This window comes from Chionomys nivalis, chromosome 2 (assembly GCF_950005125.1).
Source record: "Chionomys nivalis chromosome 2, mChiNiv1.1, whole genome shotgun sequence".
NCBI classification, from domain to species: Eukaryota; Metazoa; Chordata; class Mammalia; order Rodentia; family Cricetidae; genus Chionomys; species Chionomys nivalis.
In genome coordinates, this window is record NC_080087.1 from 109075534 (window position 1) to 109102094 (window position 26561).

The window sequence follows — 26561 nt, forward strand, 5'->3', positions numbered from 1 at the left end:
GAACATCGACGCAAAAATTCTCAATAAAATACTGGCAAACCGAATCCAAGAACACATTAGAAAAGTTATCCATTATGATCAAGTAGGCTTCATTCCAGAGATGCAGGGCTGGTTCAACATACGCAAATCTATCAATGTAATCAACCATATAAATAAACTGAAAGAAAAAACCATATGATCATTTCATTAGATGCTGAAAAAGCATTCGACAAAATTCAACACTCCTTTATGATAAAGGTCTTGGAGAGATTAGGGATACAAGGGGCATACCTAAATATAATAAAAGCTATTTACAGCAAGCCGACAGCTAACATTAAATTAAATGGAGAAAAACTCAAAGCCATCCCACTAAAATCAGGAACACGACAAGGATGTCCACTCTCTCCATACCTCTTCAATATAGTGCTTGAAGTTCTAGCAATAGCAATAAGACAACATAAGGGGATCAAGGGGATCCGTATTGGAAAGGAAGAAGTTAAGCTTTCATTATTTGCAGATGATATGATAGTATACATAACCGACCCCAAAAACTCTACCAAAGAACTCCTACAGCTGATAAACACCTTTGGTAATGTGGCAGGATACAAAATCAACTCCAAAAAATCAGTTGCCTTCCTATACACTAAGGATAAGGAAGCAGAGAGGGAAATCAGAGAAGCATCACCTTTCACGATAGCCACAAATAGCATAAAATACCTTGGGGTAACTCTGACCAAGGAAGTGAAAGATCTATTTGGCAAGAACTTTAAGTCTTTGAAGAAAGAAATTGAAGAGGACACCAGAAAATGGAAGGACCTCCCTTGCTCTTGGATTGGGAGGATCAACATAGTAAAAATGGCAATTCTACCAAAAGCAATCTATAGATTCAACGCAATCCCCATCAAAATCCCATCAAAATTCTTCACAGATCTGGAGAAGACAATAATCAACTTTATATGGAAAAACAAAAAACCCAGGATAGCCAAAACAATCTTATACAATAAAGGATTGTCTGGAGGCATCACCATCCCTGACTTCAAACTCTATTACAGAGCTACAGTACTGAAAACGGCTTGGTACTGGCATAAAAACAGAGAAGTCGACCAATGGAATAGAATAGAAGACCCTGACTTTAGCCCACAAACCTATGAACACCTGATTTTCGATAAAGGAGCTAAAAGTATACAATGGAAAAAAGAGAGCATCTTCAACAAATTGTGCTGGCAAAACTGGAAGTCAATCTGTAGAAGAATGAAAATAGATCCATATATATCACCATGCACAAAACTCAAGTCCAAATGGATTAAAGACCTCAATATCAGTCCAAACACACTGAATCTGATAGAAGAGAAAGTGGGAAGTACTCTACAACACATGGGCACAGGAGAACACTTCCTACGTACAACCCCAGCAGCACAAACACTAAGGACATCATTGAATAAATGGGACCTCCTGAGACTGAGAAGCTTCTGTAAAGCAAAGGACACTGTCACTAAGACAGAAAGGCAACCCACTGACTGGGAGAAGATCTTCAACAACCCCGCAACTGACAAAGGTCTGATATCCAAAATATACAAAGAACTCAAGAAATTAGACCGTAAAAGGTTAATCAATCCAATTATAAAATGGGGCACTGAGCTGAACAGACTTTTCAACAGAAGAAGTTCAAATGGCCAAAAGTCACTTAAGATCATGCTCAACTTCCTTAGCAATCAGGGAAATGCAAATCAAGACAACATTAAGATACCATCTTACACCGGTCAGAATGGCTAAAATAAAAAACACCAATGATAGCCTCTGCTGGAGAGGTTGTGGAGAAAGGGGCACTCTCATCCATTGCTGGTGGGAATGCAAACTTGTGCAACCACTTTGGAAAGCAGTGTGGCGGTTTCTCAGGAAAATCGGGTTCAACCTACCTCTTGACCCAGCAATACCACTATTGGGAATATACCCAAGAGATGCCCAAACATACAACAAAAGTATATGCTCAACTATGTTCATAGCAGCATTGTTTGTAATTGCCAGAACCTGGAAACAACCTAGATGTCCTTCAATGGAAGAATGGATGAAGAAAGTATGGAATATATACATATTAGAGTACTACTCAGCAGTAAAAAACAATGACTTCTTGAATTTTGCATACAAATGGACGGAAATTGAAAACACTATCCTGAGTGAGGTAAGCCAGACCCAAAAAGAGGAACATGGGATGTACTCACTCATATTTGGTTTCTAGCCATAAATAAAGGACATTGAGACTATAATTCGTGACTCTAGAGAAGCTAAATAAGAAGGTGATCCCAAAGAAAAACATATAAGCATCCCCCTGAATATTAACCTTCATCAGGCGATGAAAGAAGACAGAGACAGAGACCAACATTGGAGCACTGGACTGAAGTCTCACGATCCAAAGGAGGAGCAGAAGGAGAGTGAGCACGAGCAAGGAACTCAGGACGGCGAGGGGTGCACCCACACACTGAGGCAATGGGGATGATCTATCGGGAACTCACCAAGGCCAGCTGGCCGGGGACTGAAAAAGCATGGGACAAAACCGGTCTCGCTGAACATAATGGACAATGAGGACTACTGAGAACTGAAGAACAATGACAATGGGTTCTTGATCCTATTGCATGTAATGGCTTTGTGGGAGCCCAGGTAGTTTGGATGCTCACCTTAATAGACCTGGATGGAGGTGGGTGGTCCTTGGACCTCCCACAGGGCAGAGAAACCTGCTTGCTCTTTGGGCTGAGGAGGAAGGAAGACTTGATTGGGGGAGGGGGAGGGAATGGGAGGTGGTGGTGGGGAAGAGGCAGAAATCTTTAATAATTAAATTAATTAATAAAAAAAACATAATTTCAGTTTCCCCATCATCTTTCTAACATCCTATTTTTGCTGGATAAACAATGCTGTATCACCATGACGATGACAAGGCTCCTGACGGACTGGTACTTGTCTTTTTCTTTCTTTTCTTTTCTTTTTTTTTTTTCTTTTTTTTTTTTTATTTTCGAGACAGAGTTTCTCCGTAGCTTTTGGTTCCCGTCCAGGAACTAGCTCTTGTAGACCAGGCTGGCCTCGAACTCACAGAGATCCACCTGCCTCTGCCTCCCGAGTGCTGGGATTAAAGGCGTGCGCCACCACCGCCCGGCTTGTCTTTTTCTTTGTTTCTTTTTCTTTCCCTAAACAAAAGTTTTTCCTGAGTTGGGGCTCAAGAATGGACCCTTAGCTGACGAGCTACTGACAGCAGGCTGCTGGGGGGAGAGAAATACAACTTTCTTTAAGGTACGGCCACTGGTAGGTACCAAGACCCTGGGGATGGTCTCACTCCCACAAACATATGGGCAGCACAAATTGGACTCAGTAAGAGGACACGAAGTTGGGGGGTGGATCTAAGAGGACTTAGGGGAGGAATGTGGGGGTGAAGATGATCAGAATACATTGTGAATATCTATGAAATTCTCAAGGAATAAAAATATGAAACATTTCCTGGGTTTCTGTAATTGTACAATTGCCCTGCTCTCCTCTTTTTCGATGGTGCTGTCTGTGGGTCACCCTACACTCTGAGCTTCCGCCCTAACTCTGTGCTACGGGCTTTCCTCGATTCGAACTCTTCCCCCCAATTTGTAACACTAATTCTCACGTGACTAAGCACTTCTCTGTTGTCCGTGTCCAGTGACTAAGCATTTTCCCAGAACCTCTAGGTCAGGTGGCCTTTAACACCCAGAAATCGACTCCCCTGCCCCTCTTGCTGGACCTTCTTTCTCACACCCCTTCTTCTTTCTTTGTTTACACCTTCATTTTGACACAGCAGCATCTCTAGTAGCTTTCCAAGACTTAGTTTCTAAAACTCACCTGACCTTTAAATCAGCATATATTAACATACCCATTTATTGTGCCATCTTCACTCACCCACGTGATGTACCTGGGTCAGTCCACAGTTACTCCATGTCATTCTACTTCTCTCCCCCATCAGTCCTTCCTCTCGGTCTCTCTTGTCCTCCTTCCCTTTTTCTCATCCCCAGTTCCACCCATTTTCCTGTAAATGGTATCTCCTTGTTCTTCGATAGAGTAATATCTATTCCATTGCCTACAGGAACATTTTCTTCATTCACTGATGGGCACTAAGGCCAATTCCCTACCTTGGCTATAATAGATGTGGCTATGATCAACATGGGTGCGCGGATATCACTATGATATTAATCCCCTGTCAGATGAACGGGCTGTCTCTACTCTGTTAACTGTTTCCCTTGCTGGTCAGAAGCTTTTCAGTTTTATAGACTCCCATTTGTCAAGCTCTGCTACAGTTCCCGAGCTACTGGAGTTCTTTTTCGGGAAGAAGTCCTTATCTGCAGCTAAGCCTAGCGGCAGACACCATATGGGGTCCCATGCTGAGTCCTGGGAGTTCTCAGAGCACCCACAGAAGCTGAGGAATGCCTAACATAGTCTGTGTTCTGTCTCACTCAGGAAGTCTGGGGCCTTTCCATCGAACCCAAGTGTAGTGGGCGTCCCCTCTGTCGGAGGTGTCTGCTATGCTGAAGACTGGGGACATCCTCAACCTGGACACACGTGCTATTCGGTGACACGCTTTTCTGGATTCTTGTACTAACACTTGTTATGGGTACGAATTTCCTGGGCTAATGCATCAATTCAGAAAAGCATGCTGTGCACCATGGTGTGTGTCAGGAGACTGAATGAGGAACACCACTGTCGGGTCAAGTCTGAGGCTAGCTTGAACAACAGAGTGAGTTCCAGGCTAGCCCAGGTCACTAGACTCTGCCTCAAAAGACAAAAACAGACCCTCCTCCTGAGAGCTTCCCTTGAATTTTTACCTTTTAACTCTTTTTTCTGTTTTTATTCTATTTTTGATAGCACTGGGGGCCTCACACATGGTAGACAAGCACTTTGCAACTGAGAGTTATCTCCAGCCCTTTCAATTTCAAAAATTTCAGTTTGTTTTGGTTATTTATTTATTTATTTATTTATTTATTTATTTATTTTTCAAGATAGGGCTTCTCTGTAGCTTTTGGAGCCTGTCCTGGAACTAGCTCTTGTAGACCAGGCTGGCCCTGAACTCAGAGATCTGCCTGTCTCTGCCTCCTGAGTGCTGGGATTATAGGTGTACGCCACCGCCACCTATCTTCTTCTTGGATTTTTGAAACAAGGTTCTGTATAGTCAAGGTTGGCTTGAACTCCTGATCCCCCTGACTCTGCAGAGTGGTTCTTCCTTTTTCTTTCCTCTTCTGACAGTTCTTGAACTCTCTACATAGACTAGCCTGTCCTCAAACTCACAGAAATCCACCTGCCTCTGCCTCCCAAATGCTCTGATTAAAGACATGTACCACCACTCCTGGCTTTAATTAATATTATTTATTATTATTATTATTTTTAATTTTTGATACAGAGTCTCTCTTTGTAGCCCTGGCTGTCCTTGAACTTGCTCTGTAGACCAGGCTGGCCCTGAACTCAGACATCCACCTGCCTCTGGTTCCCAAGTGATAGGATTAAAGGCATGCACTATCACACCCAGCTATGGGTGTTCTGCCTGCACATATCTGTGCACCAAATGTATGCAGAGCCCATGGAGGTTCGAAGAGGGCAGCTGGTTCCTCAGAACTGGGGTAGCAGATGGTTGAGAGCTGTCATGCCTGGGCTGGAGTAAAACCTGGGTCTCCGGAAAGAACGGCCAGTGCTCTTAGCTGCGGAGCCACCTCTCCAGCTTATTTCGCAGTCTTATGCTCTTATCTCATAGCCCAACTTCTTTTTATCCATAGGACTCACCCCCCATGTGTTCTGTCTTTTCATTCATTGTTACCATGTTGTCCCATGCTCCCTTCATTGCTGCAAGCTCAGAGGAATAAAGACATGGAACTAAGCAAGACACCAAACCTTAAGCCATTTCCAATTAAAGATAGGTTTCAGTAAGGAAGCCACTATTACATTTCTGTAAGCTGAAGTGGGGACAACTGAGGTTTGCAATTATGAGGTTCAATCATGAAATTTCTGGGTTTTGTGGGGTCTGAGATCGTCAGTGTTGGCCCTTTCGTATGATGCAGGATGAAATGTTTGTGCCCTCATCCAAAGTGCAGGCTGGAGAGGCTCAGTGGATAAGAGAACATGTATCTCCTGCAGAGGATACAAGCTAGGCTGCCAGGTCCCATGTCAAGCAGTTTACAACAGTCTGTGACTCCACTCTAGGGAATCCAAAGCCTCTTCTGGCCATCTGCGCGCACGCACACATGCGCACATGTGCACACGCGCATGCATACACACACATACACACACACACAAACTTATAAAAAGGAAAGGAGATTGTAGGTGTGTACCACAATGCACAGCTTGCACTATTGTTGCTGCTAATTTATTTTTTATTTTTTTTGAGACAGGGTCCCATTATGCAGCCCTGGTTGGCCCAAGGCTCACTGTGTAGATTACTCTGCCCTTGAATTCGTGAAGAGCTGCCTGTTCTGCCTTCTAAGTGCTGGAATTAAAAGGCTGCACCACCGCGCAGAGCCTAGCACTATCTGAAAAGCAAGTATCTGGGAGGGTAAAGTCCAAGGTCATCTGACAACGTAGGATTTTGCTCTAAACATTTGCTTATTTGTATTTTCTGCTTTCTTGAAACCAGTGAGAAATAGAATGGAATGCAATTACAGAGCTGGTGTCAGGAGCACTGGGAATTCTAAACCTTAGCTACACAGTGAATTCAAAACTAGCTTAGAAAACGGCCCCTGTTTCAAAAAAAAGAAAAAAGAAAAACAAAAAACTAATCAACCAAATAAAACAAAACATCCACAGAAAGAAATCCTCTCTCTCTCCCTCGTCTCTCTCAATATTTTCCTTTTATTTATTTATTTTGATTGATAGAGAAAACTACATGAAGGCACACATGAGGCTCTGGAACGTGGGGGCAGTGTGAAACAGGCAAATCTGTCTGCAGCATGGGCGGTAAATCACATGGCTGTCACAGCGACCACAGCACCCAGCACCGAAACCCAGTTCTCGACACTTCTCAGGAGCTCAGCGTGACCTCATTAGCTGTCACCGGCGACCCCGCTGCAATGGCTCTCTTGACCTACTCTCCCTGCGCAAGCGGCACACACTTGTCTAAGCTAGCTGCTTCCGGCACAGGCTTCCTGCTCAAACCATCTGCCGCTCCCCAACTGGACGCAGTAAGGCAGAGCCCTGCCCTGATGCTGTGAGTTCAACTCGACAATGACCTGGCAGCTCCTTACTCCAGAGCCCAGAGGCTCTCTTTCCCAGTCCATCTCCCCACCCCACCCCACCCCCATTCCATTGTCCTTACAGCGACATGGGAAGGGTAATTCTAACAGTGACACCGCTGACAGTGTCACCACGTGTCATCAAGCACCCTCTCCATGCCGGGGCCCCACATATTTTGGTATTCATCCTTTTAACCCTTGCAGCAGCTTTGCAAGATGCAACCGAGGACCAGAGAGAAGGCGCCAAACCAAGTCACGATGGCTGAGCTGGGAACTCAGCTCTGGACTTTTAATACTCCTCATGGTGTATTTATTTGATGGGTCTGAGGACCCAGTACCCCAAAACATAGCACCTTGACAGAAGGGATGAGGAGGCAGAAAGGACTTTCTGGTTTGTCTTTAAGATGGTGATAAAACCATTTAAGATGCTGTCCATACTTGGAGGGAAGAATGTCCAATGCCAAGGACAAAGGAGGCTGAGGGGAATCTGAGCTCCAGGCCTGGCTAAGCTCCTCCCACTGCCCAGTTTCAGCCCACCCCCCTCCCAAACCTGGCTGTGAGACTCTGCTCAGCCATCCTCCCAGTCCTACCTAGTTTTCCTGTGGGGGCTTCCATGTCACATGAGACTAACATGTGATCAATCCAGTCTCTTTCCTCTTGGCAATTTGTCCTGGCTTCTGCCAAGTACTCAAGATGCAAGAGGGGAAAGGAGATCTTTTCTTCCCCAGTACTATCTTGGCCCTTCCCTGGCTCTACTCTACCCCTGACAGGGCCAGTGCCCAGGAGGGACTAAGGAGCAGAAGTGCAGATCAGCAGTCCCCGCCCCATCCCTAGTCCCTGCCTGGACATTCTCCCACTCAACCCAGAGAAGTGATGTGTGAATTGCTCTCATCAGCATGAATGCATGGCTTCTCATGCCGCCTCTACGTGACATCTGTTGTCACCATTCCCATTTGACAGACAGAGACTGAAGGCCCAGAGAGGCTGGGTTTCTAGGCTACTGTGATGCTCAGCAGGGGGCAGAGCCTGGGTTTGAAGGCACCAGGTAGTCAAACCCCATGTTGGGATGATGACCGTGCACCATCTGAGCCACCTGTGGCACTAACTCAACAGCACCAAGGTCTAGCCTGAAACTTCTGGCTTGGGAGTGTTCCCAAAGTCTTCTTCATGAGATACTTACCTTGCCCAGGAGGTTAGGACACACAGCACCCCCTTGCCCTCCAGTTGTTTCTGCACCACCCCCAGGCCCATTTCTGCTCTTCTTCAATACCCTGTGTCACTCTACCTCATGGTGTTTGTCCTCTTTGAAGATGCTTCCCTCAAGCCCCTTCCCAACCTGAGATCTCAGCTTACACGCTCATTGCTTACAAGGGCCAGCCTGCTCTGTCTGCTCCCTAGACCATCCCTTCTTCCCAGAGGACCTCTCCCTATCCTATTGTTCTGTTTGCTCCAAGGCTTCCTAGTAGCTGAACTGATAGATTTATCTGAGTGAGTATTTTTTCACCCTCAATGCACCAGAACGCAAACTGCATGTGGGCAGGGACCATATGGGTTGCTAGCTGTCCTGGATGCTGTTCTGCCCACAGCAGCTTCTTCCCCAGCTGTCGTGGGAATCATTCCCACTGTGTACATAAATACTGGACAGTGTGACATACAGGACTGCAGTAGCTCGGGAGTGCCCGTGAGAACAGCTGGTTTCAGGGAGGCTGGATGCTGAGCTGTACCATGATATACAGAATCCAGACAACCCCATGTGCTGCTTATTCAATCGTTCTCATCCCTGAGAACTAGAACCGGAGGCTCAGAGAGAAGTGGGACACGGTCTCCAGCTTCTAAGTGACAGAGCTGGGATGTGACTTTGGACCACTGAGACACAGAGCTCAGACACTTGAGATCCGTGCGGTGAGTGCTTTGCTAAGGGTGCCAGCCCAGCAGCTCCCCTAGCCACACCATCAAGACAAGGCACACGCAGAGACATAAAATCCCCATGCATACACACGGGACTCTACGGGGGCAGTTGTGATAAGAAATCCATTTACAATCTCATTTCCAGGGGTATTGGCAGAGTATGCAGGGAGATCCCTCAAGTGTGTCCTTGTAGCAGGGAAGGAATTCAATGGGCAGGGAGAAGCTCTGGGAGCACTCAGGGACAGGGACCTCCCCTCAAGAGTGGGGGAGGGGGACTGGCTTTTGCTGACAGTCCCTGTGGAGCCCCATAGGCTCATCTATTTGAATGCCTGGTTCCCAGTCAGCGGAACTATTTAGGAAGAATTAGGAGGACTGGCCTTGTAGGGGGAGGTGTGACAGTGGAGGGGGCAGTTGGTTTCAAAAACCAGCATCCTTAATTAGCTTTCTCTCTGCCTCGTGCTTCTGAATCAAGATGTAGGTAGGCTCTCAGTTGCTGAGCCAACGCCATGCTGGCCTGCCTGCTAGCGTGCTCCCCCATCAGGATAGGCACGGATGTTCACCTTACTCTGGAACTGTGAGCCCCACCTCAAACGTTTTATTTTGTAGCCGTCGTGGCCATGGTGTTTGTCACAGCAATAGAAAAGTAACTGAGAGCCCTGTTGGCCAGACGGTTAGTCACCGGTTGTCTGTAAAAGTTCCCACACAGGCCGGGCGGTGGTGGCGCATGCATTTATCCTAGCATTCGGAAGGCAGAGGCAGGCGGATCTCTGTGAGTTCGAGACCAGCCTGGTCTATAAGAGCTAGTTCCAGGACAGGCTCCAAAACCACAGAGAAACCCTGTCTCGAAAAACCAAAAAAAAAAAAAAAAAAAAGAGTTCCCACACAGAAGCAGAACACGAGGTGCATGTTGAAGGGTTAGGGTGGGCTGGGGAGCGGGTGGCTTACTCTTTTTGTGGCTGTAGAACTTGTCCTCGGACCCATCCTTGGACTTCTTAATGATCAGTTTCCCAGACTCGACGTCCACTTTGAGATGCATTTTCTGAGGAATCCCCAGGGACTCCGACTTTACCTTTAGAGTGTAAGAGATGCAGTTAGAGGCTGGGCTTTGGGGCTACTAACTCTGATCAGTTAGTCTACATGGCTGAGGAACTCTGGGTCAGTGTCCTATGAAAGGCTATCTGGCAATTATTTCCATGCCTTCTCCACCCTGGCCTGACAACGCACACATCCCACAACACCCCACTATCCCATACATAGCACGCCTGAAAATGGCTGGCACTGAAGCCGAGCCAGGCTCGCCCATTGTGCGACCCAGCTGTTCCACGACAGATTTGGTGGAGGAAACAGATGAACTGTTGGGAAATGGTTTATTCACTGATTAGTTTGACAACAGTTATTAATCCGATGTGTCATCTACTTCTGGGAAGAGTCTTACTAATAGATTCACACTCTGGGGCCTTGTTACAACCACTAATTGAACATCTACTGGTAATAATTACGAAGAAGACTCTTGCCTGGGCATGTTCAGAAAATGAAACTCAAAGCTGAGTGTGGTGACACAGAGGAGGCTGTGTGGGACTCTGTCTCAAACAAACAAACAGGAGTGATAGAGGGGTCAGGCAAGATGGTTTTGTGGGTAAAGGGACCTACCACCAAGCCCGGTGACCTGGAGAACTCATTCTTGCAAGTTGTCCTCTTACCTAGCACACACGCACGCGCGCGCACACACACACACACGCACGCACGCACGCACGCACCCAATAAACAAATAAATGTAAATTAAAAAAAACAAGGCGGGAAAATAAAATGGAAGTCGGTCTTTTTGTGGGACTCCTTTTCAGTGATGAGGAAGGCTTTGGGGTGGATGGCGGGGTGTCTCATGAAGGCGGGACTAGGTTGGGCCAGAAGCATCAGAATAATAAGTGTCCTTAGAGGAAAACCACTTTTCTGTGTCTCAGTGTAAGCCAGTCATTTTTAAGGAAATCACAAGAATTGAATTGTTTTCTCGAACTGTCCCCTGCCCCAGACACTATTCTATTATAAGCAGTCTGTGGCCCTCAGTTTGATGTTACTCCTCCTTTCCATTTTAAGGAGGACAAAGTTTAAACCACCTTGGGACCAGTCAGGAGCCCTTTCTTTACAGGCTCCCCACGAAGGGGGCTTTGCTGATGCCGGTACATAACCATTTTGATGTTTATCTACTTTTCCAACGAGGTGGTTTCACGGAATACTAGTTCCTGCCACTGGGTTCCTTCTCCTTCTACAGCCCAAAGCAAAAGCCCTCTTTTCACAGGAACCATAGTGGCTCCCAAGGATGGATCTGGAGGTCAGGCTCCACTCCTCTAGGGTCACCTACCTCAAATGTGACTGGAGGGATGAGGGAACGCCTGTTGGGAGACTCAGGGCCCTCGTGCAGCAAGGCCTTGACCTGCGGACAACAATGATGAGTCAGAGAGTCATAGGAATGCAGAACCGGGGACTTGGACATTCTTGGTGCAAGAGGGGACTGCAGACAAAAGCAAGAGGTGCTGGAGGAATCTGTGAGTACCTTATCTTCAATGGAAGACAGTAGACTTGTCAATTGGCTGAGCTTGGCCACCATGTTGATGGGGTTGGCTTCACTGGGCACCTGGGGAATCAAAATGAGCGCAAATGAGGTTTGGTGGACGGCGAGTTGGGGGTGGGGGTGGGCTCTGAACACTTCCCCTGCTGCTCCCCTTTCCGTCTCCCATCCCGCAGTGCCATTATCATCCCTGTCTGAAGACGAGGACACTGTGGTATATATATAAGCACCCCAAATTCCTCATGGCCAGAAAAATAGATCTTCACTGCTTCTCTTTCCCTCACCCACAGTGCTTCTCACCCCACCTACACAGTCCTTAAAACTCCGGGCCATCCTTGAGCATCACCTTCCCGCCCTCCTACATCGCCTGAGCTGCTTTTCTTGCTCTACTTCCAAAATATACCCATCCCCACCGCTTAAAACCCTTACTGCTTGCTTCCCATGGCGGGCAGGACCCCATGCAAGCTCCAGACCCCGACTCTAAAGGTGCTACAGGCTCACAAGTTCCACTCTGAACTACCCTCTTCCTTGCTTCTGGTCTACCGTGAGCTATGCTTGGTAAGGAATATCCAGGGGCCTGGATCTCATCTGGGAAGGGCATCTTGCCATCGAGATCTCAAATCCATAAAAAGCTCCTCTCTGACTACCATAGCTCAAAACTGGCTGTCACCATTAAACTACCCTGATGTGATCTGTTTCAGTCCCCATGGTTTTGGTCTACAATTCCCTTGCTAGTATGTTGGCTCCAGGAGGAAAGAGACCAAGAGCATAGTGTTCAGGGTTTCAACACTGATGTTTGGCTAATAAAGATGCTTATCAGACCTGTTTAATGAACAGTGGGGACCAGACGCCTATAGTCACTTGTCCAAAGATACACAGCCAATGAATGACAGACTGGGTCTGGCACCCATGTGCGCTAGGCTTAACTCCAAGCACATATTTATAGAATAGACATTTGCAAGGCTGAGGCATGAATTGCATGAGTAGGATTCAAGTTCAATTCTAAGCACTGAAAACAAAACAAGACAAAACAAAAGCTAAATTCTAAAATCTCTCTTTTACCTTGGAAATGCTGTCCTGCCGGAGAGGCAGAGTTAACGAGGTACTGCCCCTGCCTCCCGAAGTAGAATGGACAAACTAGACCGGCATATGACTAACTGGAACACTAGCCCTTCCCCAAAGCCTTTGCTCATGCTATCAGTCATACACTGGCTTTTGATTTAGTTTGTTTCCTGTTTGCTTGAGTCAGGGTCTGGAGATGTAGATAGCCTAGGCAGGCCTTCGACTTTCAGTCTTCCTTTCTGAGCATCCTTAGTATCCTATAAGCTGGGCTTAGAGGCCCGTGACATCAAATCTGGTTTTGGCTACAGAGTTTCCCTGTGTATCCCTGGCTGTCCTGGAACTCAATCTGTAGACCAGGCTGGTCTTGAACTCACAGAGATCAGCCTAGCCCCCTGAGTGCTGGGATTAAATGCATGCAACACCATGCCCAGTTTAACTACACTTTTGAAAGAGTTTGCAGGCCTCACTCAGGGCTCATACCATTCCCTTGGTCAGCAACTATTTTGACTGTCATATTTTCTCACCTCTGCCTCCCCAGGGAAAAAGGCTCTATGGTGGCAAGAGTCAGCCTTGTTAAGATGCCAGGCACCTATCTGGGTGTATCTGCTCCTTTTCCCGCTGTGCGGGGTTGGGCATTACTACATAGACAAGGAATGAAGAGCCAATGGGGATAAGACTGAACTCAGGCACAGGGGCCAGTCTTCTTTCCCTACCCCTGTATTAGATCATTGCTCTGGACTATAAGGTCTGAGGGCCTATCAAAATAAATACTCTTGGGGCTGACAGGGGGTTGATGGTTACGAGCATTTTCCAGTCTTCCAGAGCACCTGAGTTCAGTTCCCAGCACCCACACTGGACAGCTTACAACTGCCTGGAACTCTAGGGAATCCAACATCTCCTGGCCTCTGTGGACACCTGCACACCTCTCTCTCTCTCCCTCTCCCCCCACTCCCCCCTCTCCCCCCCCCCCGCCTCTGTGGACACCTGCACTGATCACATACACACACACACACACACACACACCCTGGCCTCTGTGGACACCTACACTGATCATACACACACACACACACACACACACCAAAAATAGCTGAGTGTGATTGCATGCCACACACCTTTAATCCCAGCACTGGGGAGGCAGAGGCAAGTGGATCTTTGAGTTTAAAAAAAAAAAAAGATAAACATTTAAAACAAAGATAAATACTTCTCTGCTTTATGGGGGGTCAGGAGTGAGACCCGAATTCTACCCCATGTAGAGGTTGCCACCCTCTACCTTGTGACTACTGTGTCTTGCTTCTAATCACAAGGACAGTCCTCCATGTTGCCCGCTGGTCTTAGCCTGACCACTGAAGGCCCAGCTCTGGAGACCTAGTCTCTCTCCTTATTTATTTCAAAGATTTTGGGTGTGTGCTCCCATTCAAACTATTTCAATGCCTGTGTCTGGTAGTGCCCATTTTGCCTAGACTTGCATTTACTTTCTTAGAAATTAACCCATCCTTCACTTCAAAGACAGCAAAGAACCAGTTTCCCTCGCTCTGATGAATATTTTTAGTTGTATAAATAGAACACAAATACATCTTCCTTGTAAAATCTTCGTGGGAGACCAAAATAGGCTACCTCAAAATATTCTTCTCTGGCATATTTCAAGATGGCTATTCAGAGCAACCACAGACAGGAACAGGCCCGAAAAGCTGTCCTTTTGTAAAACAGGTTATAGCCGGCTCTGTTAGTAAGGTCAAGGGTGAGGGAGAGGAGGGTCTCTGCCCTCCCCACCTCTCCCTTGTCTGGCACTAGGGAAGCTCATTTGCACAGGACATTTGGAGCAGGAAGACACTAGTATGACCCTCACCTATTCGGTTCCCCTCCCGTTTTTCTGACTGGAGTCTTGTTATGTTGTCCATACTGGTCTAGAACTTCTGGGCTCAAGTACTCTTCCTGCCTCAGTCTTCTGAAGAACTAGGACTACAGCAGGTGCAGCCTGGCACAACTCACCTAGTTTCAAGGCTGCTATGAAGACGACCTGTCTTTCCAGGAATTTCCTTCCTCAAGCTCCCAAGAGCTGCACGGTCACTAGATTCCAGCATGCCAGGCTCTAAGCCCCTAGCTACTCTTTCTGTCTGAGGGTGGCCTAAAAGTTGCCATCACAGGGGCTGTCTCAGAGTCCCACATTTTTGTGACACCCCCACGTATGTGCATACTCCACTGTCGGCTTGCTCTGGAGTCTCAAAACATTAAAGCTTCAGAGTAATTTTAACACCCTACAAGCTTCTTGGCCAGCCCATTTCTCTCCAGCCCTTCCGGTCACGCGGCGGTGACCAGCATCCTTTGGATTGAAATCCTCCTGGCTTGGCTCGTGCCTGCAGCCTTGCACCCTCATTCTTGTTCCTTCCCATACTGCACTGTAACATGCTGTCTTCAAACAGCAAGGGAGAATGCCGGGAGCTCACGCCACAGCGGCACCTGCACCATGGACGCAATCCTCTTAATTTATTCGGCCACATTTGGCCATCTTTTGCCATCCATCTGATTTCCTGTCTTCATTTTCAGAGACAAAGCGTCAGTTCCTGCCCTGGTCAGTGTCTCTCAGTGGCCATGTGATTTCTAAACCAGCTTCCCCCACGGAGGACTGACTCCTTGAAGGCTGCAGGCAGTCTTTATTTATTTATTCATTTATTTTGTTTTTAATTCTTCTCTCATCTAATATATTCCCACTGCAGTTTCCCCCCTCCACTCCTCCGAGTCCCCCCTCCCCACTCCCCCATTCCCCTTCAGAAAAGAGCAGCCAACTTTTCTACACAGTTCGTCCGCCCTTCAGAAAACCCGTTTCTTCTCTCGCCAGCAGAGGAGTGAGGCCCTATGAATGCCACTATTATTCCCAAAGCCAAAATTACTGGCCACAATCAACATTTCTATCTGATAAGCAAGAGAGGAGTAGAACAGCATTTCCTGGTCACCCATGGGAGCAGCTGAACATCTTTCCTCATACCTCCTGTCAGTGAGCAGCTCAGTTTATAGTCTTTCCCCCATTGAAGGCCTGGGTAAAGGGGTGTCGAGAAGGCTTAATTTTAAAATGCTCCTGCCATGCAAACACGGAACTTGAGTTTGGGTCTCCGGCTCCCAGGAAAAAGCTGAGCCTGGCAGCAGTCACTGAACTCCAGCACTGAGGGTGGACGCCGGGTGGGGCTGGAAGGAGGGTTTAATCCTTGAAGATTATTGGCTGGCCAGCCAAGGTGAATCTGGAGGAGCTCCAGGTTCTGAGAGAGAATGCTATCCCAAACACAAGGTAGAGGACCAGGACGAGAGCTCGTCAGGTAAAGGTATGGCCAGGGTCTACCGACCGGAGTTTGATTCGGGGACTCAGACGGTGGATGTCCACCTTCACACCCGGGCCCTGGTACACGCTCCTGAGTGCCTGTGTGCGGGCACATGTACACTAGATAAATACAATGTGATAGAAAGCATCAGGTGGAGAACAAGTGAGGAAGGCACCTGACATTGAACTCCGGCCTTCACATGCAAGTACATGTACACATGGGCACACGCGCGCACACACACGCACGCACACACACACACGCACGCACACACGCGCGCACACACGCGCACACACACACACTCATCACTCCCCTTCTACACACAATAACCTTTAGCCAGGTGTGTTCGCATATGCTTATAATCCTAGCATTTCGGAGGCTAAGGCAGGAGATGGAAAGCTGGAGGCCAATTTCCCCAAATCAACAATAAACACAGATCATTATTTAGTGTGCTAGGTTTTGTGCAAGCCCATGGGAGGCCTGCCCTCTTCTGAATGGAGAGGGGCGAGGAGCGGATGGGGAGGAGAGGAGGAAGGCAGGGGGAGGGGATGGGAGGAGAGGAGGGAGAGGGAACTAGTTGGTATGTAAAATAAATGAAAAAAATTGTTATCTGAATGAAATTTTTTAAAAAAATTAATGTAAACGTATTTAAATAAATAACTTAAATTTTTGAAGAAATAAAAAATACATCATTAGAATAGGGCTAATTTTTATCTATTTTATTTCCTTTTCCTAGTATTAACAGTAAGTAATATTTGTGTTATTGGATACTACCTTCTCTGACCCTACACTACGCTGTGCTATTTCATGTTCTCACAATCCCACCCACAAACCCCCAGGCAGAGTTTCTCTCTTAATAGCTCTGGCTTTCTGAGAACTGCTTTGTAAACCAGGCTGGCCTTGAATTCAGAGAGATCTGCCTGCCTCTGCCTCCCGAGGGCTGGGATTAAAGGCATGCACCGCCACCGTCTGGCTAAAAGTGTTCTCACTTTTAACAATGCTATAATATTAGGATCTAGGTTCTGGCCCTTGATTTTAAATTTACTGAAAGCACTAAAAATACAGATAGATAGACCTATGCTCAATTTGACCCGTCTCCTGCCCAGCCATGAGCAGCTGCGGGGGAGGGGCACCACCATCTTGCAGTCCCTGGGGTTAAATGTGCCAAGAACTTTGGGACTGCGTGGTTTCTTTTCCTTCCAGTTTCTGAGGAGAAATGATGGGAACGGCCTTGCTTGCCTCCTCACCCAACACCAGGTAGTTTGTTGGACGGGTGCATTGTCTGAAATCAGAGGCTGCCTTTCCAGGGCAAGGGGTTCTACCCCACCCCCACCCGATGTTTACACCAGAAAAGGTGGGTGGTGCTTCCGTCTGCCTTCAGAGTCCCCCCCAGATGCTGGCTAGCCCTTTCCTCTCCCTGGCGTAGCAATTTCATCTTTCCAAACTCAAAGCTCCCCGTACCTGAGGTCGCGGTCGGAGGCCTGGGGAGAGCTGCTGGTCGAACAACCTCTGCAGGGACTCCAGGGATGGGAGGGTCCTGACGACTTCCCTGGAAGTGGAGAATCGAGGCTAAGCTCCAGAAATAGGAACCTGAAGCACTCCAGGCAACACCGGCCTGAGCTATCGACAGGTTACACCCCAGTGGCAAATCCCAGAGCCCTCCCCAGTAAGACAAGCCCGGGCAAAGATCATTGGTCCAATCAGCCTGGCCCACCCTCCCACCCTTCCGATTTCCATCAGACTGGAGCAGAACCCACCCAGCACTAGGTAACCTGTAGGAAAGTCCAATCTGGAAACAGATACTACTTTAAAATCATTTAAGAACATGCTCTCCAACCTTTAGTGTCTGTAGGAAATGCGTGCACGTGCACACACACACACACACACACACACCCCTCATTAAAAATGCAAACTCCTGGGCTTCAGTATGATTTGGTCTGGAGAGCCAAATTTTTCTTTTATTTACGTGTGTGTGTGTGTGTGTGTGTGTGTGTGTGTGACAAGTATGTATGTATATGTGTGCACACGCATATGGAGGCTTGAGGTTAACTTTTAGGTATCTTCTCTATCACATTCTATTTTATGTTAGGGGTAGGGTTTCTTGACGAGCCCACAGCGGGCCAGTTCAGCTAGTCTGTCCAGCCAACTTGGTTCAGGGACCCCATGTCTCCAGGGACTCTCTCTCTCTCTCTTTGCTTCCAGCATGCAAACCAGTGTGGTGTTAGCCACCACACCCATCCGGCCTTTGTATGGTAACTGAGGATCTGAACTCTGGTCCTTAGACTTGCACAGCAAGAATTTTATCCGTTGAGCCATCTTCCTAGCCTCCTAGAAAGCGCATTTTAAATATGTAACAACGCTAAATGGGCTCAGCAGATAGCATTATGTATTTATATGTATATATGTAACAATAATAGAGAACACGAGGTAGGAGTTTAAGTGAGTGATAGGGGACTTGGGAGGAGCCGGAGGGAGGAAGAGGGGAAATGATACAAATACAGTACTCACATATGAAATTCCTTTTAAAAATGATAAAGGAAGCTGGGAGTGATGGCACATGCCTTTAATCCCAGCATGCAGGAGGCAGAGGCACGTGGGTCTCTGAGTTCAAGGCTAGCCTGGTCTATTGTGAGTTTCAGGACAGAGACAAAAATGGATAAAGAAATATAAATAAGGGTTTGAGAGATGGCTCAGAGGTTAAGAGCATTGCCTGCTCTTCCAAAGGTCCTGAGTTCAATTCCCAACAACCACATGGTGGCTCACAACCATCTGTCATGGTGTCTGGTGCCCTCTTTTGGCCTGCAGGCAGACACACAAACAGAATATTGTATACATAATAAATAAATAAATATTTTAAAATATATAAATAATTCAACTTTGGGGTACTGGGTAGGGGGTCCCTGTGTTCAGGTGCAGATCTCCTGGCAGCTAAAGAGTATCAAGTCTGTTGATAGCCCCAGAACTAGGTTTGATGGATTCTCTATTTCCATCTCTTTCTGTTATTGTTACACCCTTTAAATCAGAGTGGGAAGTCTTAAGTTTGATTTTTCCACTTAGCATTTTATTAAAAAAAATAAAAAAACTGTCCATGATTCTACATGTTTAACATCCTAAAGTTTTTAAAATTAAGCTAACAAGAGATGTGCCCCAATCAATGTCTAGAAGTTGGGGGTTTAGTTTGAAATCTTTGTTACTATAAATACTGTTTTTTTTGTTTTTTTTGTTTGTTTGTTTGTTTGGTTGGTTTTTCGAGACAGGGTTTCTCTGTAGCTTTGAAGCCTGTCCTGGAACTAGCTCTTGTAGACCAGGCTGGCCTCAAACTCACAGAGATCCGCCTGCCTCTGCCTCCTGAGTGCTGGGATTAAAGGCGTGTGTAAATACTGTTTTGAACAGTGTTGTTCACATAGCCATTTAAAAAATTTTTCTGATCACAAAATTAGGAGAACTAGTGGTTTTATTTCAATGTTGGCAATTCTTGTGACAGCACAGGTGCCAGGATGCCAGTACTGTTCCTGGGACAAGGTCTTGATTGCCTTCTGTGTGGCTTTTACTGCCTTCTTCTCCATCTCCCTCCCCCTTGCCCCGCCCACTGCCCCGCCCCCTAGGCTGGCCTCAAGTAGCTGAAGATGACCTTGAATTTCTGACCCTTTTGCCTCTGTGGTGCTGGGCTTATAGGTTTGTCCTGCCACGCAGTCTAAATGGCACTTGGGACTGAACACAAGGCTTTGTGTATGCTATGCGCACATTCTACAACTGAATTTTCTCTCTCCCTTTTATAAAGTCCATAGTTATGTCATACTTTAGGACTGAGCATGCCTGGGGTCCTGAGTGGGCCTCTATATTAATTTCGAATGCCTTTAAGTATTTTTTCTGTGGTTGATTTCTACTCAGTTTTTCTTTAGATAAATTGACTACCTCTTTCACCAACTTTTTGTTGGGAATTATGCCATTTTCATATATTGCTATAAAGTTTACTTAGTGCTTTTGGCATTATCACATTATTTTCATTCTAGATGGATTAGATGCTGTTATAAAGTGATTTATAACTTTTTATTCCCCTATTACTTTTTCTCTAGCAGTATAGTTAGAAATTTATCATTAATATTTACTAGGGAGCAATTAAAATTTTCTTTGTATCTATATTGTTGGAACCCACAAGACTGTACAGTAAATGTACAGCTGACAGATTCATAAAGGCAGACCCACAAGGAGACAATTTATGGGGTAACCCATTTTGCAGAGCTGCAGAGCTGTGTTCACTTGTCTTTTGGAAAAGTCACTGTCATATCTGTGGAAACTTTGTGAAGCCGTGATTCTTCCCTTTGAAATGGGATTCATTCCCAGAACACCTCCTCAGTGGCCTTGCTCCATACCCCCTACCCCTGAGGCCTTGGAGCTATGGCATTCACTCTTTGTTCTAACAGTCAAATTTACCTAGAGTCAATTCCACAAAATTACCTGCTAACAGACCACATAGAAATTTCTATAGAAGACAGGCACTGAGCAGGAAGGCAGCATGCCCCACCTCTGCTAACAAACAAATTTGGGAGTCCCCAAAGTTGGTTATCACCAAAGAGATTAGATGAGGAGAATGGGTGAATCGGGATTCAGGGATTTTAGCAACTTTATCTGATGGTTTGGGATGTCTGCTGGTTCTTTCCTGGGTCGGGCCACCTGCTTTGGAGTACTGCTTTGTCAGGTTCTACCTGCCCTTTTTGTGATTTTGATGTGCATGTTATCATTGTCCTTGCCTATGGAATTTTCCCATTCCGTCTGTAAAACTAGAAACCTTGTAGAAATCAGCCCTTACTCTTCTCCTCGCTAATTCTTGTGCTTCTCCCCCTTACTCTCCTTCTTTCTTTTTCTTCTTCTTTCTCTTCCTCTTCCTCTTCCTCTTCCTCTTCCTCTTCCTCTTCTTCTTCTTCTTCTTCTTCTTCTTCTTCTTCTTCTTCTTCTTCTTCTTCTCTGAGCCCTTATCACTTCACTTTTCCCCCTCACCCGAAAAATTGACAAGTCCCCTAGACTGTAGTTACAGACAGTTGTGAACCGCCTTGTGGGTGCTGGGAATTGAATCCAGGTCCTTTGGAAGAGCTGTCAGTGCTCTTAACTACTGAGCCATCACTCCAGCCTTGTGGGTGAGCTTCTAAGCAGGGTATTGTGGCGCATGCTTATAAATTCAGCCTTGTGACTAAGGCAAGAGGAGAGAGGGGTCAAGTCAAGATGAGCTACGTACTGAGACCCTGTCTCAAAAAGAAGGGGAAAAGGGCAAATTTTAAAAATTAGAGGAAGGGAGGCTGGAGAGAGGAATCAGCGGTTAAGAGCTGGCTGCTGTTGCACAGAACCAAGTTAGATTCTGAGTAGCCATGCAAAGTGGCTCACGATTTCTCATCTTTCCAGTTTCAAGGAATCCTCTGCCCTCTTCTGGTCTCTATGGGTACATGGACAGACATGGTATACATACACATAAGGACACACACACATACATACAAAAATAAATTTAAACAAAAATAAAATGTAGAAATGAAAATTTGTCTATCTGAACATCTATGTAAATAATTCCTTTATTTTAAAAATATTTCTGGGGGGTTGGAGAGATGACTCAGAGGTTAAAAGCACTGGTTGCTCTTCCAGAGGTCCTGAGTTCAATTCCCAGTAACCATATAGTGGCTCACAACCATCTATAATGAGATCTGATGCCCCTTTCTGACCTGCATGCATACATGCATACAGAACACTATATACATAATAAAAAATAAATCTTAAAAAAATTTAAATTTACTTTCTGTATATGAGTTTATGTGCACTTTATGTGTGACTTGTATCTATAGCGGTCAGAAGAAGGCATCAGATCCCCTGGAACTAGAGTTACAAATGGTTGTGAGCCTCCCTATGGGTGCTGGGAACTGAATCAAGGTTCTCTGTAAAAGAAGGAAATGTCAAGCTGGGCGGTGGTGGCGCACGCCTGTAATCCCAGCACTCGGGAGGCAGAGGCAGGCGGATCTCTGTGAGTTCGAGGCCAGCCTGGTCTAGAAGAGCTAGTTCCAGGACAGGAACCAAAAGCTACGGAGAAACCCTGTCTCGAAAATCAAAAAAAAAAAAAAAAAAAAAAAAAGAAGGAAATGTCAGAAACCATTTCTCCAGGCCCCCGTGCCTTTATTTGTTGAACCTGTCACTAAATTGGAGTTTTCTGTATGTTGACTCATCTTTAACTTTGTTCTCAGAACGGGTGCCGAGGAGGCCCTCAGTGCTTGCTAGAGGGTTAATGAACACGTGGATGAGTGAACACACCTATCTAATCGAGCACTTCCAACCCTGGGTTTACAGAGGATGCACCTGCAGGGATGTGGGGTGAGGGGGGAAGGAAAGCAATTTGTTCTAGCATTCCGTGCCTGGCCACCACCTGATCTATAACAGCGAAGAAGATGTGTGTGAGGAGGTTCAGAACATTCCAGTGCCTCGAATGACTTGACGTTAATCATCCAATAAATGGAGATATTGAAGCTTTTTACACTGGAATAATGTACGAGAAGCAGGCATATCAGGGAAGCTGCTATCACCATAGTGATGGGGTGAGGCAGGTGCTGGGGAACTCAGTGTTGTGGGGAGTCATGGAAGGACTAGCAAGGACACAGCAAAGGTCAGGACCCGTGTCCAGGCAGAAATAACAGCTTGTTATCAGCTGTCACAAAAATATATATATATATATATATATATATATATATATATATATATATATATATAAAGAAAAGGCCATTTGTGTATATTTTCCCCTAGTGATAAATGATTTCTAACAACGGAACAAAATATATCACGGAGATGTATAAAAACGACAGCCCGCGCCCAGCTGGCTGCACCACAGACAGCATCGGCAGGGAAAGCCAGGTCACTGAAACAAAAGGCTGGCAGGCCAGCCTGATGACTGCTTGGTTTGTCAAAGAAATTATTTGTCACGTTTACCAAATGTAACAAATGCCTGTGCCTTTAAGAGCCTTTAAATAGAACAAGGAACTGGATTACTGGTGATGAAAGACTCTTTTCTGAGCAGTAACCAAATGAAGATTGGTGCAGCACCAGAGAACTGGAAACGGCTTCAAGTGCACCAAAGCATGAACTAGGGCAGGGCCGCGGCAAGCCCTTGCCCCTATCAGATGCTCCCTGCTCATTGTAAGCTGTTTGGGCCCCCGTGACTGTTTTCAGCTGCTTCCTGGTGTTACTTTCCCTTGCCCAGCTGTGAGCATTTGAAATATTCCCTGCTAATTCCTCACACTGCACTGCAGACCAGCTTGACTTTTTGGTCTCCTGATGGTGAAAGTGTAGTTATGGGGTTGTTTTGCTTTTTAAGGCAGGATCTCTCTATAGGCCTCGCTGTCCTAGAACTCATCATAAAGACCAGGCTGGTCTCAATCCCACAGAGATTCACCTGCCTCTACTTCCCAAATTCTGGGATTAAAGGCATTCGCCGTTAGTGGCTCCAACCAAAGTGTGCTTATGTTTGGAGTTCAGTTTCAGGTTAATGAAATTCAAAATGTACAATCAAAAGAATTTTTTAAAAATCATAAATTTTACCGATTGGTCAGTGATTCGATAACTTCAGTGGTAGGGAATTGACGCTATGGTGAATCGGCTCACGTTAAAAACTTCCGTCACCAGGAGACTTGAGCTGTCACCACCCACACACAAAATGCTGGTGCCATTATGTGTGCGTTGGATGTGGAGGCTGTGGCAAGGAGGAAAAGTGGTGACAAAAGCCGAAGGGACTTGATCAGACGGCTGAGGTGGCTCAGCGGGTCAGAGCACAGCTGTGCAAGTCTGACAGCCCAAGTTCAATCCTTGGGTCCCACACAAAGGCAGGCGGTGGGAACCAATAACTCTGCAAAGCTGCCTTCTGTCCTACACATACAGCACAGGACATGCATGCCCCCCCCCCCCCCCCACTGCCCTGTGCCACACACACACATAAATAAAATATATACATTTAAGGGCCAGGTCCTGAGTAAATGAGTTGGCAATGTTCTCCACTTTTCTTTACAGAGAAAGCAAACGACAGTAACAAAACCGAAACAGGATGGGAACACTTACTTAGCATGCACAGGCTCTGCATTACCAGCATGCATACACGCACCACCCCCCAAACAACAACAACAAAGAACAAACAATTAAGCAACCTTTCCCAGTCCAGTAAGAATTCAGATTCTATGAGAACAAGAGCTTCAGAGGAGCACAGGGCTTTCCAGACTCTGCCCGCTGTCCAGTTACTGTGAGTGCAGCAGAGACATTTGGACCGAGAGGAGAACATGAGGTCACTTTAATGATGTGCTTTCTCTCGCTGTGACATCCTCCGGGGGTGCCATTACCCACTGGAAGCTCCCCGCATCCCTCCCTCGGGGACCTCCATTACCCATGGAGTTCCTTGCAGAGCAGCGAAGTCAGCTTCTTCAGGTGAGGGAGGTTGCTGGAGCCTGTCTTCAAAAAGTCAGCGTCCAGGGCGAGCTGAGTGCTCAAGTAATCCTGGATGGCTTTGAGATGTTCCTCTGCGAGCCTGAAAATCAAAAGGGAAGTGAAAATCCGCCACAGAGACGCTGACATGGTGAGGATTTTGAGACATATTTGGGTTGTCAGTGTGCCTGTGTGAAGAAGGTCCCTCAGGTGGGACTGCAGAGGCAGAGGAATAGACCAAAGCCAGGTACAGGCCAGCAAGAATAACTCTTGGGATGAGCACTTTTGGATACTATTGGAGGGAGATGACAGAGAGTGATAGGGCTGGGTGCGGGGGAATGGTTATTTTATTTATTTATTTATTTATTTATTTATTTATTTATTTATTTTTAGACAAAAAACCTCCAAAACATACGGAGGGGGCAGTTTTCCATCTCCTCAGCTTATATAGCTGGGATCCAAGTGTTGGAAGGACAATCCAGTCTAGAGGAAACAAGAGGTCTGACCCTCATACAGAGTCCAAATTCAAAGTCAAAGGTGACCCAGGGCACTACAGTAATAGAAGGGATAGGGTCACTCTGGGCCTCCATGGGAAAGTCAATGTGTTATTAATTTTGTTTCCTTAGGGATTGGAGGTGCAGGGAGGTGTGATAGGGTCTGCATCATGATGCAGTCCAGGTTGGGTTTGAACTCTTGAAATTCCTGCCTCAGCCTCCTTAGTGCTTGCGTGTCCAGTTGACTTCACAAGTGTTGGAATTACAGACACAGAACACCATGCCTGGCTTCTCTGTGAGGGCTAGGAATGTGAGACCAGGCAGTGGATGTTCAGGTGGCCTGACTGTGCCTACCTATCAACCCCGAGCCCCTATTTGGCCTGGCGTTTTCAGTTTAGGAAGTGATAGGATCAAAGGGCAGGTGTTTGTGTCTGTGGATTTCCAACTCTGAGAGCCAAGTTGTCTCCTTTCGATCAGGAGGCACAACCCGATCTCCCCACGTCCACCGTCACATATACCAAGGAACCATGTGCTCCTGGGCTCCAGCTCTTAGGAGCCAGCCTTTCCCTCAGCACTTGACATAGTTCTTCTATGAATAATGTCTATGCCCTGCTGTGGAATAATCCTTTGGTACACTGTGAAGATGTGTTGCTCTCATCGTTAATAAAGAGTTGACTGGCCAATAGCTAGGCAGGAAAAGGCTAGGTGGGAGAGCCAAACTAAGAGCATGCTGGGAAGAAGGAGGGCAGAGTCACAAAGGGTCTCCAGGGGAAGCAAGAGAGGAACATGCCATGGTGAAAAAAGGTACTGTCATGTGGTAATTTAAGATGTAAGAATACGGGTTAATTTAAGATGTAAGGGCTAGCTGGTAACAAGTATAAAGTATTGACCGAGCATTTACAATTAATGTCTCTGTGTAGTTATTTGGGAGCCAGATGGCAGGACAGAACTGACTTGAGGAACAGTTCTCTATGAGTGGAGTCATAAGTTCATGGCGCCATTCTGGGGCCCCACAGGAGCTGTGTGAGGAGAACTTGTGAATGGTCAGTCACATTGGATTTCCTGGGGTTCAGAGCTACTGTTTCCAAGACTAGGGTGTGTCTGTGGGATGGAGAGCATCCCCCTGCAGCTGGCTGTGACAGGACGCAGTGCAGCAAGCAGGAACAGCCTCGCAGAGAGATTTCCTGTGAGAAACACTCAAGAAGCGTGGGTGGCCGTGGTGTGGAGGTACCACCTGACCACAGAATGGTAGTGACCTTCTAAATGGAAAGCAATCTTGCACCTGCCAGGGCAGAAAGACCCAAAAGTTACAGATCTAAAAAACACTCCAAAACTTTAAAAAAAAAAAAAAAAGTAAGCAAAAAAGGAGAAGAAACATTTTCCCTTACAAAGATGCCGATGAAGCCGTTGTGTACCAGGAGACTGTAAAATCTCACAGGAAAAATACAAAGATCCTGATCTGAAAGAAATGGGCTAAGGACAAAAATGATTTTTTTTTCTTTTTTCTTTTTTTCTTTTTCTTTCTTTTTTTTTTTTTTTTTGGTTTCTGGAGGGAGACAGTCCTGACTAAACCTACAGAAGCTGTCTTTCAACT

At 46.3% G+C, this 26561-nt stretch overlaps 1 protein-coding gene across 2 annotated transcripts in view; it reads right to left on the bottom strand.

Annotated features, from left to right (window-relative positions):
* Positions 1–26561, bottom strand: part of Inpp5d (inositol polyphosphate-5-phosphatase D) — a 117587-nt gene that overhangs the window by 35952 nt on the left and 55074 nt on the right. For both annotated transcript variants that reach the window (XM_057762560.1, XM_057762559.1), the window contains exons 5-9: positions 24436–24576; positions 17499–17586; positions 11653–11733; positions 11461–11532; positions 10050–10173 (exon numbers count right to left, since the gene is read on the bottom strand). In XM_057762560.1, coding sequence (XP_057618543.1) covers positions 10050–10173; positions 11461–11532; positions 11653–11733; positions 17499–17586; positions 24436–24576 — 506 coding nt within the window. The remainder of the gene's footprint in view (positions 1–10049; positions 10174–11460; positions 11533–11652; positions 11734–17498; positions 17587–24435; positions 24577–26561) is intronic.